Below are 17,661 nucleotides of genomic sequence, written 5' to 3' on the forward strand. Positions count from 1 at the left end.
AGTGAGCCTGGGTGACATTATACCAAGATCTTTGATTAGCTGAGCAGTTGACCCCAGGGTAACTAAGAGCCTTAACTCATCAGACTGATAAAGGAGAGTTTGGTGAAAGGAGTGATGTTGTTTATTAAATTTGATAAACAAGAAAGTTTTCTTTTTTTTTAAATTTAAATTCTTGTGGTTAATACATGTTTTGAAAAAGAGTAATTAATTTTATTGTTTTGGTATACAGAGTTACAACATTAAAAAGGAAAGGAAAAGTTTTGGAATCTGACTTCTCTTTTTTGAAACCTGATTTCCATAATTTCCATCATTTTCTGTGATCTCAGCTAGGTTAATTAAACTCTCTGAACCTGTAAAAGAGAGTGAATAGTATCCAATACGTGAAACCTTTGTGTAGATCTAATGATTTAACATAACATATAATGCTTAGCATGTGTCTGGTAGCTCGTAAGCATGAAGAAAATCCTAATTCCCTTCTCCACTAGTAACAATGTAGGTCAGTGTTGCACAAAGTGCAGGATCTAAACCAGTATTTTAGAATTACCTGCAGAGATAAAATTGCACATTCCTGAGGCCTACTGTAGACCGTCTACGGATGGGTGCTTTTCAATAAGCATTCTGGTTAATTCTTATACTTAATCAGCAAGTACTAATTTAGATTGAGCCTTGTAGTAGAAGCTAGTACTTACTATGCAGTGTTGTTATATTTGAGAATTTAGAAATTGAATTTTAAGCTGTACTGACCCAGTAACTGCATGGAAGTTTCCATTATCTATTAATTTTGTTTACTTTGTTGTCATTTGCTTCTTTATCCTCCAAATCCAGAAAAGTCATTAAATATTCTCTTATGGGTCCTAGTAGGTAAAGGTTTTCAATTTTTTACTTCATCTGGTTGCAGTTTAACATGAGATATGGTTGCAAACAGAAAGAAAGTTAAAAAAGATAAAGGAATATTGAATTTGACATATCAGAACACTAGTTTAAAATTGATAACCAAACTAACTGTGGTCAAGTAAAGATTTGTCCTTTCCTTGACAAAAAGTCAGAGAAGCAAACAGAAATATTCAAGCTAGATGCTTATCAGCCCTGTACTGTGTGTTTATTCACCAGCAAAGAAGTGGGCATACGTTTTTAAAATGTGTAAGCTAAATGTCGAGTCCATTTATTGTTAACACTTCTTTTTAATTAAAGTTTATTGGAGTGACAATTGTTAGTAAAGTTACATAGATTTCAGGTGTATAATTCTGTATTACATCATCTGTAAATCACATTGTATGTTCACCACCCAGAGTCAGTTCTCCTTCCATCACCATATATTTGATCCCCTTTACCCTCACCTACCAGCCCTCTCCCCCCTTACCCTCTGGTAACCACTAAACTATTGTCTGTGTCTATGAGTTTATGTTTCACATTTGTCTGTCTTGTTCTTTTATCATTTGTGACAACATGGATGGATCTTGAGATTATAATGCTAAGCTAAATAAGTCAGACTGAAAAAGCAGAAAACCATATGATTTCACTGCTATGTGGTATATAAACCAAAAAACAACAAAAGAACAAGACACTTTTTAATATTTATTCAGAAATCCTTCAAAATAGGTAGAATATGGTTAGGCTAAAAAAACAGCCAATTTAACATTAACTTAAATGCCTGGAACTTATCCAAAGAATAAACTATTGAATTGCAGAGACTATTAAAAGCATCTAGCAGTACCTTGTTCAAAAGTATAGAAGTCTAACTCAAGAGCAGGCAAAGCAAGAATAATATTCATAAGGATTGGTCTGTGCTATGTGGATAGAAGTTGTGTGTGGGTGGGGAGGTACAGGGTGCCCTCGCGAATGAGGAACAAGTGTACATTTATAGCAGTGGAAATTGTACTGTTCTTTATAGTGGTCTGGAATAATTGCATTATATGAGCTACATGTGAGTTTCTAAATTTCTTCTCCTTTGCAGCTTGCTGAACTATCAAGGCCCTTTGGCAGTTATCAGGAATACCTACTATCGCTTCAAGAGGTTCTTTCCTAGCATGTAGTCGACAGTTGAATTACCTTCAATGATAATATATGTCTACAGCTCTTTTGAAAGCTCTCTGTTCACCCTCAATGTAAAGTTGCAAATAGACAACTTTACCTTTTACCTGCTCTCCCTGTTTTCACCCGCTCTTCTTTATATAGGAGAGCCTTGTTTAATCATTGCATATGGTATGGTGGGTGTTTTCTAGCCACCAATTCAGATGCCCCTAGATCTTTCCTCACTGATTGATCAATGAGAATACAGTCTTAGATATATTAACTGCAAATATATACTCTGGAATGGGATTGCTGGAAATGCTACACCACCATAGTGCCTCTATTCCAGCTGAGCTCTTGATATTCTTGTGATCTTAAAGGAATCTCCTGACCTAGAAGGTGGCCTCCTTCTAGGAATGTATGAATAATTTAATATAAGCCAAATTCCAACATATTGGTCTTGAAACCAGTGGTTAGTTCATTCCTTAAGCATAAAACAACAGCCCTTACTCAGTAGGCCAAGAAGTTTGCCAGGATCAATTGAGAATAGTGGTCCCAAGCCAGAGAACAAGATGTTGGGTATTTCCAGACTTCTTTCAGTTTCCCTGATTTATTCTTTCAAGGGTAGTTAGGGTGACTAAACCCTGTCTGTGCTGTTATACTGTGTAGTTTTTTAATAGTGCCTTTCTCTAAAGCACCTGCTTTTCTAAATTCCTCCTTCTAAACTGTAGTGGATTGGATGATCCACTACATGGCCGTCCTTGTCATAGTTCACAACTTACCTCCTTTGGGAAGTTTGTCTTGACCCTGTGGGGTAAACTAAATTCTCCGGTTGTACTCCCTCATAGCTTGATGCATTTCGAGTCCATTGCACTTATCATAATTTGGGTAATTTGGGTAACTACATGCATCATATATTTTTCCCTGTTAGAATATAAGCTACATAAGGACACAAACTCTGTATGGTTCCGGGTGTGACATCGTGAAGCCTAGCAGTCGTATAACTGGTGTTCAAAAAATATGTGAATATGTGTTGAACAAGTGCATGCATCCATCACATGCCATTTACGCAGGCCAAGCTTGTTCCTCCACAAGTGAGCCTATGTGCTCATCTGTGGAAGAAGCAAATGGCAGGTGCTGGTGCTTGAGGAGGGGGCTACACTGTCCTTAACCCTTTTGGGTAGCTCCCCTAAAGACTAGCTCTTGGGAGGCCAAAAGCAGAGGGAGATCCCACTTAGGAGCCACTAGAGAATCTGAGGTCCATAGGATACCCGTGTCCTCAGCAAAGACCAGAGGCCCAGCACAAAGAGACCTGCCATTGATTTGAGGAGACTCCTGGCTTTGAGCTAAGACTGCAGACTGACTCAGTGGTCTTCACTCTGGCTTCAGGAGCCTGAAGTTTCTGCCACCTCACTAGAGATCCTGCCCTGGCTCCCTACTGGAGTAGTCTCAAGAAAAGAATGCGTGAGAAAAGGCAGAGGGGCTGGAATGAGGAATGGAGAGAAGCAGAATAGATCCCACTGATACTTAACACGATAGATTTGTTTTCTCCTCCTCTGAGACCTCATGCCTCCCACCCCACGTTGTGGAGTTGTTTTGAGCAGAGGTACCTTGGCCTTTGGGAAAATGAGTCTTTCCTTGTATAACTTAGGGACCCTACCTATTATTGAGGATCACCTTTCAAGGCCATCAACCTCCTTTGAATCTGTGAAGCTTGCCTTTCCTTAGGTACTTTAAATCTTTATCCTGGTACTGAAGATATGGCTGGGAAGCCATAGCTGTGTCCCCAATAATAAGAGCAAAGAATTTTATCATAAACAAAATTAATTGGACTATAAGAATGAAACCAAGGTATGCCACACTAGGCTGATACAATTCTAGCCAAATGCTGATAAAATTGACAGTGTGATAGTTACTGGGTGACGACGTCCTTTCTGTTACAATTCCTAGGATAATTTTGGAAATTTTGGAAACAGTCCATGAACCAGCAACACCTGCCTATCTATTCCCTGAGTACTGAGGAATCTAGGTTAGGATTCATGACATGAGATAATCTATACCACTAAAGCCCCTTGACTCTCAGATTCATTCATATTAGGTCTAATTTCCACAGTGTTGGCCAGCCGAGAAACACCTGCCCTTGCAATTTTCCTAGGTCAGTCCTAAAACACTAATGAGTGGTCAGTTTCTGTATAAATCAAAGGTTAATGGGCGGCTTCTATACAATACCTGCAATCCTTGTAAAGTACAAAACGTTCAATTCACAATCTGCATTTTTCAGGAACAGGATATTGAGTAACGAGAGGCAACTCTAATACTGTTGGCTACAGATTATGCGAGTATAACTAATAACTGACATTTAAATGCAAGCACCCTTAATACAACACAGGGAAATCTATAAGATGTGCCAGGATCTAAAATCCAAACGATGGTGAACTTTATCTCTAGGTAAAGAATGAAAAAGGAAATATATTTCAACTAGATAGGATATTCTCTTCTGTCTGAGTACCCAGAGTTCATTGCCACTGGCTCCTTCTGGATCAATCACATTGTTCTAAATGAATGATGCTGTCAGAGGTTTAAAGAATGACAAGGGGTTCTGCAGTCAGCTCCGAATATAATGAAAATGCCCTAGCAGCTTCTTTTGGCTTCATCAGGGCAGCAGGATTAAATTTAAGCTCAAATTTTGAAATGATAAAAAGCTGTTTGACTGCATTTTTTCAATATGTTTATCAGAAGAAAGCTGGAAGTACAAGATAACTTCTGCAAGAAATTCGGAAGTTGAAATGGGTATCCGAACCCTCTGAAAGGAATCTGCTGCAGTTGAATATTACTCACGTTTCTACCGCCAAGAACCAGCACTGCACTTTTCTTCCAGAATTATTTTTAACTAGGTTGGAAGTGATCCAGGTTTGAATCTCCCAAAAGCAATTTTGTAAATGTGAAAAGGGCTAACTGGGTTCTGATTCAAAAGACAGGTGCACCTGGATGTCTTTTGTACAGCTGTGAAAATCCACGGGATGGCCATCACTTATTCCCCAGTGGAACAGCTTAAGTGTGAAATGCAGTTGCTTCCAAAGGTGATGAAAGCCAGCAAGACAGATCGAAGTTAAGCCAAGCAAATACATACACACCTATTATACTTTTCTCCTCCTTCAGGACATATCCAGACAATAAAGTGAAAGACTTATGACCAGAAATATAAGATAAAGCTGCATATACCCAACAAAAATTACAGTTGCCACTTTAAACCTATCTCGACAATGTGCAAGTTCATTTGAAATCTGTCATGAGATAAACTGGCTGCTACTAACACACCGTGGTTGTTCAAATTTTATAAAACAGAGAAGTAGGAGGTTTTATATTGCACACTGAAGGAAAAATAGGTAGGATCTGAAATGGGAAATATTTCGGTTGACCCTTGCTTCTTAGTAAAAAAAAGAGTAAGTTAGGCCTTTGCGGTCTTATGATATTGCAGTTGTCTTTTTTTTTATCACATTGAGGTTAAAAATGCCTCATTCTTTGATAACATTCTTATTTAACAGTAATATTTTATAGATTTCATACCCATGGTTAAATATAGTCAATATAATATTTTGAACTTAATTAAAACATTTAATATTTTACTTTGTTATAAACCATAACTAATATATACTTATTGCCTGTAAAAAATTCTTTTAAAATCACTATTCATCTTGAGCAAAATTTTCAGAAGAGTTGTTTATCATTTGGAGACTAGCTAATTGCTCTCAAGATTATCTTAGAAGTTAGCTAAACTCGTTTTCTAAGGTAAACGTCTCCCTACCATTAGCAGAAGTGTTTCCTAACCCTTTGGACAAAATATACCTTGAATCATGTAATTTTTGCCTTAAAGATTTCCTCGAAGTCAGAACAGGCAATGTAAATAATTCAGCAGGTAGATGCATCAAAAGAAAGAAAGGAAAAAAAAAAAAAAGTACCCCAGGGGTTAGTAGACTATTTTGTTAGTTAGAAAAAGAGGCCAGTCATGTTATTTAAATAATGGAAATATGTTTTAAAGATTGACAAAGAAAGGGAGAATGCAGTGATCATAGTGCTTCTGAAATAGCTACTGGTATATGTCCAGACTTCAAGACAGAACAAGAACCTCATGATAGGGGTGGCCGGTTAACTCAGTTAGAGCGTGGTACTAATAACTCCGAAGTTGCTGGTTCGATCCCCACATGGACCACTGTGAGCTGTGCTCTCCTTAAAAACAAACGAGCAAACAACAACAACCACAACAAAAGAACCTCATGATAGTTCTGTAGAAAACAAGATAGACTTCAGTACCTGGAAGGATGACTGGGACTCAAGGCACAGTTTGCGGGATCAGGGATCGAGTACTATACCACTCATTGATTTAATTGCTCAATCTGTCTCTCTTTTCTGTATGTGATTTTTCTGCTTTTTCTTTTACTACCAACTGACTTCTGTATCTCTAGTTTGAATTTGTAAGAGAAGTACAGATAGTTATAGATTTTAACCATTCTTTCTGTCTGGGCAGATCTTTGACAGTTGGGCACGTTATGGGCCAAAGACCATCCTGTATAAGGGCATTCTCTGGATCAGGTGATACACGGGCCAGTCAACTGTGGCCAGGAAGGGAGCAACCAGCAGTCCACTCATGTAGATGGACACACATAGAAGGAAGTGTTATGCAATGACATTGAAGGTGTAACTGATATATGAGGCCTACTCGCACCTCTTAGAAACCAATTGATTTTTTTGTTTTTTTTTAGCTGGAAAAGAATGATAATTTCTGCCTTATCTAACTCACAGGCTTTTGCGAGAAAATATGAAAAAAAATTATAATTAGTAAGTGCTATAAATTGTAATATATTTATTAATAAGCCCCATTAATTATGATAAGAGGGCCAATGTTTTGTTATTCTTCATCCTAGTATTTATCTTGTGCTGTTAGGTTTTGAAAAATTATAATTGATTGTGAATATCGAGAAGGAAGTGAAATGTAGAACCTTAAAATATCTGTATGAGACCAAAGCTACAATTTATATATGTAAATTAGTCCAAAAATCTTAAAGATTTAAAATGATGAAAACATCCAGGTCATATTATTTGATATGATTTTCTAATATAATACTTTTACATTTTTCTTGAAATCATGATTTATCAATTCAATTTTCAATTGTTTAGCTTCTAAATTACTGCCTTAAATCTTTCTTTTAAATATTTTTGCAGGTACTCTGTAGCATACTGATCTAATAATCTGTTCTATGATCATTTTTTGTTTTGTTTTTTTGTTTTTGTTTTTCCTTTTTTTTAAATATGATACAAACTTTCTACTCCCTTAGAGATAAGAATTGTAACAGAAACTTGCCAAAAGATGAACAATATATATTTGGAAAAAAACAAAAACAATCAGACTTGACCCAACTGTGAACCATAAAAAGGACAGTTTGGAAACAGTTCAAAGGGACTGTATTTGGATTAGTAGAAATTTTATAATCCATTTTAGGTCCACATTAGTATAAGATGGTGTATCTCATTCTAAAGGTAGGAGATAAAAGACCTAATTGTCACCAACTCTCTTCTAGATCTGATCCAGTTTACACAGTTCTATAACCAGGAAATTTATTTCTATATCACTATAGCACAGACAGGTTTGTGAACACTGGAATCCATCAGAACCACCAGAATTTATATAAGCTACATATATACGTATAACTCAAAGTTTCCTCCTGTAGATACCTTTTAATCGCCTTATACTTTTGCCTTATGTTTTTATTTTATTTTATATGATGACAAAGCTTAAAATTCTGAGCCCTGGGTTTGAATCCTGACTTCACCACCTAACAACAAGGATTTTTCTTTTTTTTTTGGAATTGTTTCTATTTTCTTACCTGTGAAATGGGTTAATATAATACATCTCAGAGTTCTGTCTGCAGGATTAAAGTACGTACTCTATACTATATTAAGTTCTTAACATAAAACCTGACATAGTAAGCCTCAACTATAGTTAGTTGTCCTTACTGTTCCATTCCTCGGATCTGAATTAAATTGCCGTTTACCTTAGTGTTCTAAGTATTCTTTTAGAGTGCATCCAAACAGTAATGACCTTCATGTCACACCATGGGTCTCTCTACTTAGACAAGGACCTATTTGAGCAACCATTGATCACCAAAAAAGACGTGATAGGAAACATCCCCAAATAGACTGTAACATATGAACAAACCTTGTAGAAGATGATATTGACATGTGTTTCTCTTTTCTTTTTTTTCCATTTGAAATAAAACTTTTAAGAGAAGATTGCCCCCTTCCCTTAATTGTCATCCTTGTACTTAGAGCCACATAATGCAGGAGTCAGTTTACATTTATGCATGACAGCAGCCATCAGAAAACAATTACCTGGTTTTAGTAAACATATTCCAACTTCATGACAGGTCAATTTTAGTCTTGCTCCCCTCCCCCTAGCATCACCCTTTTCTATTAAAAATTGTATTTGCTTTTTCTCAGTCGACTGCCCTAAGGTATAGACATTCTTAGAACTGTTTGTCCTTGGGAAGATTTAGCCCTATCATTATTTTTGCTTTGCTGTAAAATGTACCTTATTTACAATTAAAATGAAATAAGCAATCTTAACAGTAATAGAGTGCTTTACCAAAACATAAGGTCTTTTTTCTTTTTAGTAGACTGTAGTATTTTTCCCTCCCACTGGAGATTTAGGGGTTATATCTTGTTTATACCTTGTTATTAAGGGGGAGAGGGGAAGAGTAAAACAAAAGGGGCATTTTAGAGGACGAATTCAGTCAGAGATAATAGAGAATTATGAAAAAATCATTTGTGTGTGATTATTTTTAACCTTAGGAAAACAATTATAACACTAAAAGTGACTAAAGATTATTTTTATGCTATATGTTGCCATAAAACACTGTCCAATTAAAAAAACAAAATATATTCGCTATGGTTCTTTATTTGAGTTAACTTATATGAAGAGTTAGCTAAAAGACAAATAATCATACAATGTAAATACAGCAATGTATGATTTCTTGGCTAAGAGACACTTAAAAAATCAAGAAAATATTTTGAAATACTATTGTTTTAAATTCTTCAATTTGAGTTTTGGAGGCCACAACATTACAAATTCAAGAAAAGTTATGCATACATTTACATGCATAGAGAAAAATTTCCCTATTCTTCTCTGAATTATGTCAAGGAGATGAGCTATGTAGCTTTGTGAAGCTTGTAAAGGAGAACTATGCTATTTATATCATTGTTTCAGATATGCCTTTTCTTCTCTGTATTATTCATTCTGAATATTATTTACTATATTTTTTACTACAGTGTTAAGACAAATGTAGTTTATAGCATTTTTTCCCCATAATATGGTTTATGAAAATGGTTGATAGGATGCTCATGTATGTTCTTTGGAAAGGGAGTTCCATGTGTCCAGACTAGTAGATATGTTTAGGAAATACTGGTTTAAACAAAGTTGTATTCACTGCGTAGAACTGTGTGCATGATAATGGACATGTTGAATTTCTGAGAATGTGTAACATTTCCAGAACTCACTTTATCATATAATGCTTTTTCTTCCAAATAACTTTTATGTCTCATTTCCTAGGAAACTATTTTTTCAGAAATCAAGTTAAAGAAATCTAGCATTATAACTATTATTTTTCAGTCATTAGTATATGGATAAATATAAATAATTTATTAATACATGTTTATTTCATATCAAATATCAAATATATGAAAAAGAAAATATGATAAAAGCATTGAGATCCTGTGGGAGACTCAATATAAATGATTCTTTTTTTTTTTTAATTGGGTAATATTGGGGACAGTGTGTTTCTCCAGGGCCCATCAGCTACAAGTCGTTGTCCTTCTATCTAGCTGTGGAGGGCACAGCTCAGCTTCAAGTCCAGTCGCTGTTTTTAATCTTTAGTTGCAGGAGGCGCAGCGCCCCCATCCCATGCAAGACCAACCTTGTTGTGGAGAGCTCGAGCTACAACCAACTGAGCCGTCCAGCTGCCCCTCCAGGGGCTCAGTGGCAGCTCGTTGTCTGCAATCTAGTTGAGGAGGGCGCAGCTCACTGGCCCATGTGGTAATCAAACCAGCAACCCTGTTGTTAAGAGCTCGCGCTCTAACCAAATGAGCCATCAAGCCACCCCTAAATGATTCTTACACTCAATATACTAATTCTGATGGGAAGACATGTAAGGACTTTTCTAGCCATAACTGGAAAAGTGGTAGAAGACAGAAGAGTAGGAGAAAAATATGTTTTCCGTCCTTAAGGTTTTTTTGTTTGTTTGTTTGTTTTTGTTGTTGTTGTTGGTTAGCTATTAGAGGCATCTAGACATTTAAAAGACATGAATGATATCATGTGGTACAAATACTCGATAGATAGATGGATGAGATGAGTCATAAGGCCCTTTCAGTCCCTTGCAATCCAGTGATTTGTGTGCATGAAACTGACATAGAATAATACATAACTGCAGGCAGTCAGGTGCTAAGAGAGGTGAGAAGGCATGGAATAAAATTTGTGTAAACCCAAACTCCAAATTATCTATATAAAGCCCAGCAAAAGGTTTAACCTTTCTGATCTTCAGCATCCTAACCTGTCCTAAGAAATAGTCCTGATAGAAAAAAAAAAAAAAAAAAATGGCGGCGTGAGGTGAGCCTCTGTAACGCTCCCCTGGAATTTACAACGAATCGGACAACAATAACTCCACAAAGGACTCCTTGCACAGCAGACAGGCAAGACAAAGAGGCCGACTACTGAATTCACCTCCAGGTGGGTGAATCGCGCGAGCGGGGGAGGAGGGAGAGGAGAAGTGCGGAGACGGAGCCGCGCGGGCGCAGGACGCAGACCTAGCTCAGTGCTCGGAGCCCGCTGCTCCCGGATCTTCCGCAGCTGTGGGAAAGGGAAAAACTCGGACTGCTAGGGCTCCGCTTACGGCCCACAGGGCTGAGGGGGCAGCATACAAAACCGCTGAACCCAACGCTCGCTCACGGCAGACCTCGGAGCAAAGACTGAGGGAAGAGGGCTGAAATCGGTGGTTTAAGCCCTCACTGCCGAGCGAAGAACGGAAGCCCTAGGCACGGAGACTAGCCGCCCCCTCCCTACCCTCCCAGAGCTCGCCCCGCCCCCACCTGCCCGGTGCTAGAAGCGATAAAGTAGCAGTGTCGGATCAAAGGACAGAACATTTGCTGCTCTGAGAACTGTGGACCGCAGACACAGATTCGCAGCTCAACTAGTTCCGGCAAAGGGGAGGGAGCTGTGGAAGCAGGACTGGCTGTGGTGGTGGTCGCCGCCATTGCTCTGGGCCACCTCTCACAACTCACCCCGCCCCTGGCCCCACCTATCTGGGCGGATCCCTGCAGGAGTAAACAGAACTGCTGAAACAAACGGGCTCTGAATCTGGTGCAGAAAGAGCTTTGGAATTCCAAAAGCTCTTCGCATACCTATCAGCCTGTTGCAGAAGACACTCCTGTAGATGTCTAGGAAGAGAAATAGTAAATCAGTGATTGCCATGAATAACCAAGGCAACAAGATAGCTCAGAAAGAAAGTGAAAAGTCTCCAGAAAAGGAACTTAGAGATATGGACCTTTGTGATTTAAATGACAGAGAATTCAAGATAGCAATTCTGAAAAAACTGAACGAGATGCAAGAAAACACAGAAAGGCAGTTTAATGAACTCAGAAACACAATCAAAGAACACCATGAGCATTTTACAAAAGAGATTGAAATCTTGAAAAAGAACCCAATAGAATTTCTGGAGATTAAGAACTCAATAGAAGAAATTAACAATAAAATATCCAGCTTAGGTAGTAGAGTTGACCAGATGGAGGAAAGAATCAGTGACATCGAAGATAGGAACCTGGAATTTACACAGAGGGAAGAAGAAAGAGATTTGAGACTTAAAAGAAATGAAAGAACTCTACAAGAACTTTCTGACTCCATCAGAAAGAGCAATATAAGAATAATGGGTATACCAGAAGGAAAAGAAAGAGGGAAGGGAACAGAGAATATATTCAAACAAATCGTCGATGAGAACTTCCCAAACTTGTGGACAGAACTGGATCCTCGAATCCAAGAAGCAAATAGAACACCTAATTACCTCAATCCCAACAGGCCTTCACCAAGGCACATTGTATTGAAGCTGTCTAAAATCAATGATAAAGAAAGAATCCTCAAGGCAGCCAGGGAAAAGAAGATGGTAACTTACAAAGGAAAGCCCATTAGATTATCATCAGATTTTTCAGCAGAAACTCTACAAGCTAGGAGGGAATGGAACCAAATATTCAAACTATTGAAAGAGAGAAATCATGAGCCAAGAATAATATATCCAGCAAAGATCTCCTTTAGATATGAAGGAGGAATAAAGACCTTTCCAGACATCCAGAAGCTGAGGGAATTTTCTAATACACGACCTGCACTACAAGAAATACTAAAGGAGGCTATTAGACCACCATCAACAGGGACAACTTGTGGCAACCGAAACATAAAAAGGGGGAGCGTAAAGGCCTGAACTGGAATATGGGAATAGAGAAAGTAAGCGTACTGAAGAAACTGGAATACTCTAAATATCAAACTTTCTTTTACATAAACTCAAGGGTAACCACTCAAAAAACATCCAAATCTGAAATATATACTGTAATAAAAGAAGAAACAGAGGGAAACATCATAGAATACTACCACACAGAAATAACAGACAACAACAAAAAGGCAAAGAAACAATGGAGACACAGCCTTACCAGAAAACTAAAGACAGAATGACAGGAAATCCTCACATATCAATAATCACCCTAAATGTAAATGGACTGAACTCACCAATAAAGAGACACAGAGTAGCAGATTGGATCAAAAAACTAAACCCAACCATATGCTGCCTACAAGAGACACATCTCAGCTACAAGGACAAGCATAGACTCAAAGTGAAAGGGTGGAAATTGACACTTCAAGCAAATGGTACCCAGAAAAAATCAGGTGTAGCCATAATGATTTCCGATGAAACAGACTTCAGGGTGAAAAAGATAACAAGAGACAAAGATGGACATTTCATAATGGTAAAGGGGACTATACAACAAGAAGACATAACAGTCATCAATATTTATGCCCCCAATCAGGGAGCACCGAAATATACCAAGCAACTACTAACAGAACTAAAGGGAGAAATTGACCAAAACACAATTATACTAGGGGACTTAAATACATCATTGACAGCTATGGATAGATCATCCAAACAGAAGATAAATAACGAAATCGCAGCCCTAAATGACACATTAGATGAATTGGACATAATTGACATATATAGAGCACTTCATCCTAAAACATCAGACTATACATTCTTTTCTAGTGTACATGGAACATTCTCAAGGATAGACCATATATTGGGACACAAAATCAGCCTCAGCAAATTTAAGAAGATTGAAATCATACCAAGCATATTCTCTGACCACAAAGCTTTGAAATTGGATATCAACTGCAAAAAGAAAGCAGGAAAAAACACAAATACATGGAGATTAAACAACATACTTTTAAAGAACGACTGGGTCAAAGAAGAAATTAGAGGAGAGCTCAAAAGATACATAGAAACAAATGACAATGAAAATACATCCTACCAAAATTTTTGGGATGCCGCGAAAGCAGTTTTAAGGGGGAAATTTATATCATTACAGGCCTATCTCAAGAAACAAGAAAAATCCCAAATAAATAACCTCATGTTACACCTTAAAAAACTAGAAAAAGAAGAACAAGCGAAACCCAAGGTCAGCAGAAGAAAGGAAATAACAAAAATCAGAGCAGAACTAAATGAAATAGAGAACAAAAAGACAATAGAAAAAATTAATGTGACAAAAAGCTGGTTCTTTGAAAAGATTAACAAAATCGACAAACCCTTGGCTAGACTCACTAAGATAAAAAGAGAGAAGACACTAATTAACAAAATCAGAAATGAAAAAGGGGAAGTTATCACGGACACCACAGAAATACAAAGGATTATCCAAGAATACTATGAAGGACTATATGCCACCAAATTTAATAACTTAGAAGAAATGGACAAGTTCTTAGAAACATATAGCCTTCCAAGGCTGAATCAGGAAGAACTGGAAAATCTTAACAGGCCGATCACCAGTAAGGAAATTGAATCAGTCATCAAAAACCTTCCCAAAATCAAAAGTCCTGGACCAGATGGCTTCACCAGTGAATTCTACCAAACCTTCAAAGAGGATCTAATACCAATCCTGCTCAAACTCTTCCAAAAAATTGAAGAAGAGTCAGTACTCCCTAACTCATTTTATGAGACCAACATTACCCTGATACCAAAACCTGGTAAGGACAACACAAAAAAAGAAAACTACAGACCTATATCTCTGATGAATACAGATGCTAAAATCCTAAACAAAATTCTAGCAAATCGAATACAACAATGCATTAAAAAGATTATTCATCACGACCAAGTGGGGTTCATCCCCGGGGCACAAGGATGGTTCAACATTCGCAAATCCATCAATGTGATACATCACATAAACAAAATAAAGGACAAAAATCATATGATTCTATCAATTGATGCAGAAAAGGCATTTGATAAGATACAACATCCATTTATGATTAAAACACTTACTAAAATTGGTATAGAAGGAAAATACCTCAACATAATAAAGGCCATATACGACAAGCCCTCAGCTAACCTCATAATTAATGGTGAAAAGCTGAAGCCCTTTGCTCTACGTTCAGGAACACGACAAGGTTGTCCCCTATCACCTCTGCTTTTCAACATAGTGTTGGAAGTCCTCGCCAGAGCTATCAGGCAAGAGAAAGAAATAAAAGGCATCCAAATTGGGAATGAAGAAGTTAAATTGTCACTCTTTGCAGATGACATGATGCTATACATAGAAAACCCTAAAGACTCCACCAAAAAGCTATTAGAAACAATCAATGAATATAGTAAAGTTGCTGGCTACAAAATCAACGTACAAAAGTCCATTGCTTTCCTATATACCAACAATGAAATCTCAGAAAAAGAGATAGAAAAAACAATTCCTTTTGCAATTGCAGCAAAAAGAATAAAATACCTAGGAATAAACTTAACCAAGGATGTGAAGGATTTATATGCTGAAAACTATAAGACATTTTTGAAAGAAATTGAAGAAGACACAAAGAAATGGAAAGACATTCCGTGCTCATGGATTGGAAGAATCAACATAGTTAAAATGGCCATATTACCCAAAGCCATATACAGATTTAATGCAATCCCCATCAAAATCCCAATGGCATTTTTTAAAGAAATAGAACAAAAAATCATCAGATTTGTTTGGAACCACAAAAGACCCCGAATAGCCAAAGCAATATTAAAAAAAAAGAACAATACTGGAGGTATCACACTCCCTGATTTTTCCTTGTACTACAGGGCTACAATAATCAAAACAGCTTGGTATTGGCGGAAAAACAGACACATAGACCAATGGAATAGAATTGAGAACCCAGAAATAAAACCACATAAATATGGACAGATAATTTTTGACAAAGAAGCTAAAAACATACAATGGACGAAAGACAGCCTCTTCAATAAATGGTGCTGGCAGAATTGGATAGCTACGTGCAAAAGAATGAAACTGGACTGCTACCTGTCACCATGTACCAAAATTAATTCAAAATGGATCAAAGACTTAAGCATAAGACCTGACACAATAAACTGCATTGAAGAAAACATAGGTACTAAACTTATGGACCTTGGGTTCAAAGAGCATTTTATGAATTTGACTCCAAAGGCAATGGAAGTAAAAACTAAAATAAACAAATGGGATTATATGAAACTGAAAAGCTTCTGCACAGCAAAAGAAACTATTGACAAAATAATGAGGCAACCAACTGAATGGGAGAAGATTTTCGCAAACAGTTCCTCTGATAAGGGGCTAATATCCAAAATATACAAGGAACTCATGAAACTCAACAACAAAAAAACAAACAACCCAATTGAAAAATGGACAGAGGACCTGAAGAGACATTTCTCCAAAGAGGATATACAAATGGCAAATAGACATATGAAAAAATGCTCAACATCGCTAATCATCAGAGAAATGCAAATGAAAACCACAATGAGATATCACCTCACCCCAGTCAGAATGGTTTTCATCAACAAAACAAATAGTAACAAGTGTTGGAGAGGCTGTGGAGAAAAAGGAACTCTCATACACTGTTGGTGGGAATGCAGACTGGTGCAGCCGCTATGGAAGGCAGTGTGGAGGTTCCTCAAGAAATTACGAATAGAATTACCATATGACCCAGCAATCGCTCTCCTGGGTATCTACCCCAAAAATATAAAAGCATTTCTCTATAGAGACACGTGTACTCCAATGTTCATTGCAGCTTTGTTTACGGTGGCCAAGACATGGAAACAACCAAAATGTCCTTCGATAGATGAATGGATAAAGAAGTTGTGGTACATATACACAATGGAATACTATTCGGCGTTAAGGAAAGATGATATAGGAACATTTGTGACAACATGGATGGATCTCGAGAGAATAATGCTAAGTGAAACAAGTCAGACAGAAAAAGCAGAGAACCCTATGATTTCACTGATATGTGGTATATAGACCAAAAAGAACAAGACAAACAAATGAGAAACAAAAACTCATAGACACAGACAATAATTTAGTGGTTACCAGAGGGTAAGGGGGTGGGGGGTGGGTGATGAGGGTAAAGGGGATCAAATATATGGTGATGGAAGGAGAACTGACTCTGGGTGGTGAACACACAATGGGATTTATAGACGATGTAATACAGAATTGTACACCTGAAATCTATGTAAATTTACTAACAATTGTCACCCCAATAAAATTAATTAAAAAAAAATAGTCCTAAGAATTCCTATTTCTCTCGGAAAATTAAATGGGGTAAACTACTTATTGGGCTAGCACAGCATGTGGCACACTGTAAGCATTTCGTGACTCTCAGATCTTTTCAGAGGCACACTATAAGAATTATAAGAATTTCATACTGAACTCTTCTGAAATATTATTGATACTATATTTAAAAATAATCATGGGGTAGAGTAGTTTGTAAAGTTTGTTACCACGTGTAAAACAGAGACAATAACAATATACTCATTTTTGGTTCATGAGTTGCCTGAAGAAATTTCTGGATGAATCAAAATAATAACAACAAAAACAGTAACGGTTACCTCTGAAGATGGTGGTAGTTTAGAAGGAAACTGGACAAAAAAGAGACAGATGAGAGACAGACTTTTCTCCATATATTTTAGGTGTTTTTTTAGATGATAGAAATATTATCTATTCAAATATATACAGCAAAAGTGTGATGAATAACTTTGTTAACTTCCAAGAACGGAGTATCTAGTGAAGACTAGCATTTACTTCTAGGATATACTGGAAGGACCACCGTGTAGACAATTTAAGAAATTAAAACAAATCTTGAATTCTTTTTCCCTGCTCTTTGGAAATCTTTTGGTCTAGGTCAAAATAAAAACTTAGACTCACATTTTTCTCTAAAGAGACTGAACAATCAATAAATATGGTCTATCTTTATTTCTTACCTTCAAGATACGCCCTACTAAAATGACATACAGTAAGAACAAAATCTGTTTTATTAGCACTTTGTTAATGCTCTATCCTGGAGAAGGATTCCAAGGACTTTCACCCCAT

General features: G+C 37.1%; 1 protein-coding gene across 13 annotated transcripts in view; it reads left to right on the plus strand.

Annotated features, from left to right (window-relative positions):
* NRXN1 (neurexin 1) overlaps positions 1-17,661 on the plus strand; it is a 1,108,907-nt gene that overhangs the window by 355,681 nt on the left and 735,565 nt on the right. The window contains exon 5 of one of the 13 annotated variants that reach the window (XM_081069301.1): positions 1,955-2,054. The exons of the other annotated variants lie outside the window; for them this stretch is intronic. Within the exon in view, the coding sequence (XP_080925427.1) occupies positions 1,955-1,962 (8 nt within the window). The 3' untranslated portion in view covers positions 1,963-2,054. Of the gene's footprint in view, positions 1-1,954; positions 2,055-17,661 lie in introns of those variants that run through there. 13 annotated transcript variants of the gene reach the window in all.

Source organism: Rhinolophus hipposideros (genome assembly GCF_964194185.1).
Source record: "Rhinolophus hipposideros genome assembly, chromosome: 12".
NCBI classification, from domain to species: domain Eukaryota; kingdom Metazoa; phylum Chordata; class Mammalia; order Chiroptera; family Rhinolophidae; genus Rhinolophus; species Rhinolophus hipposideros.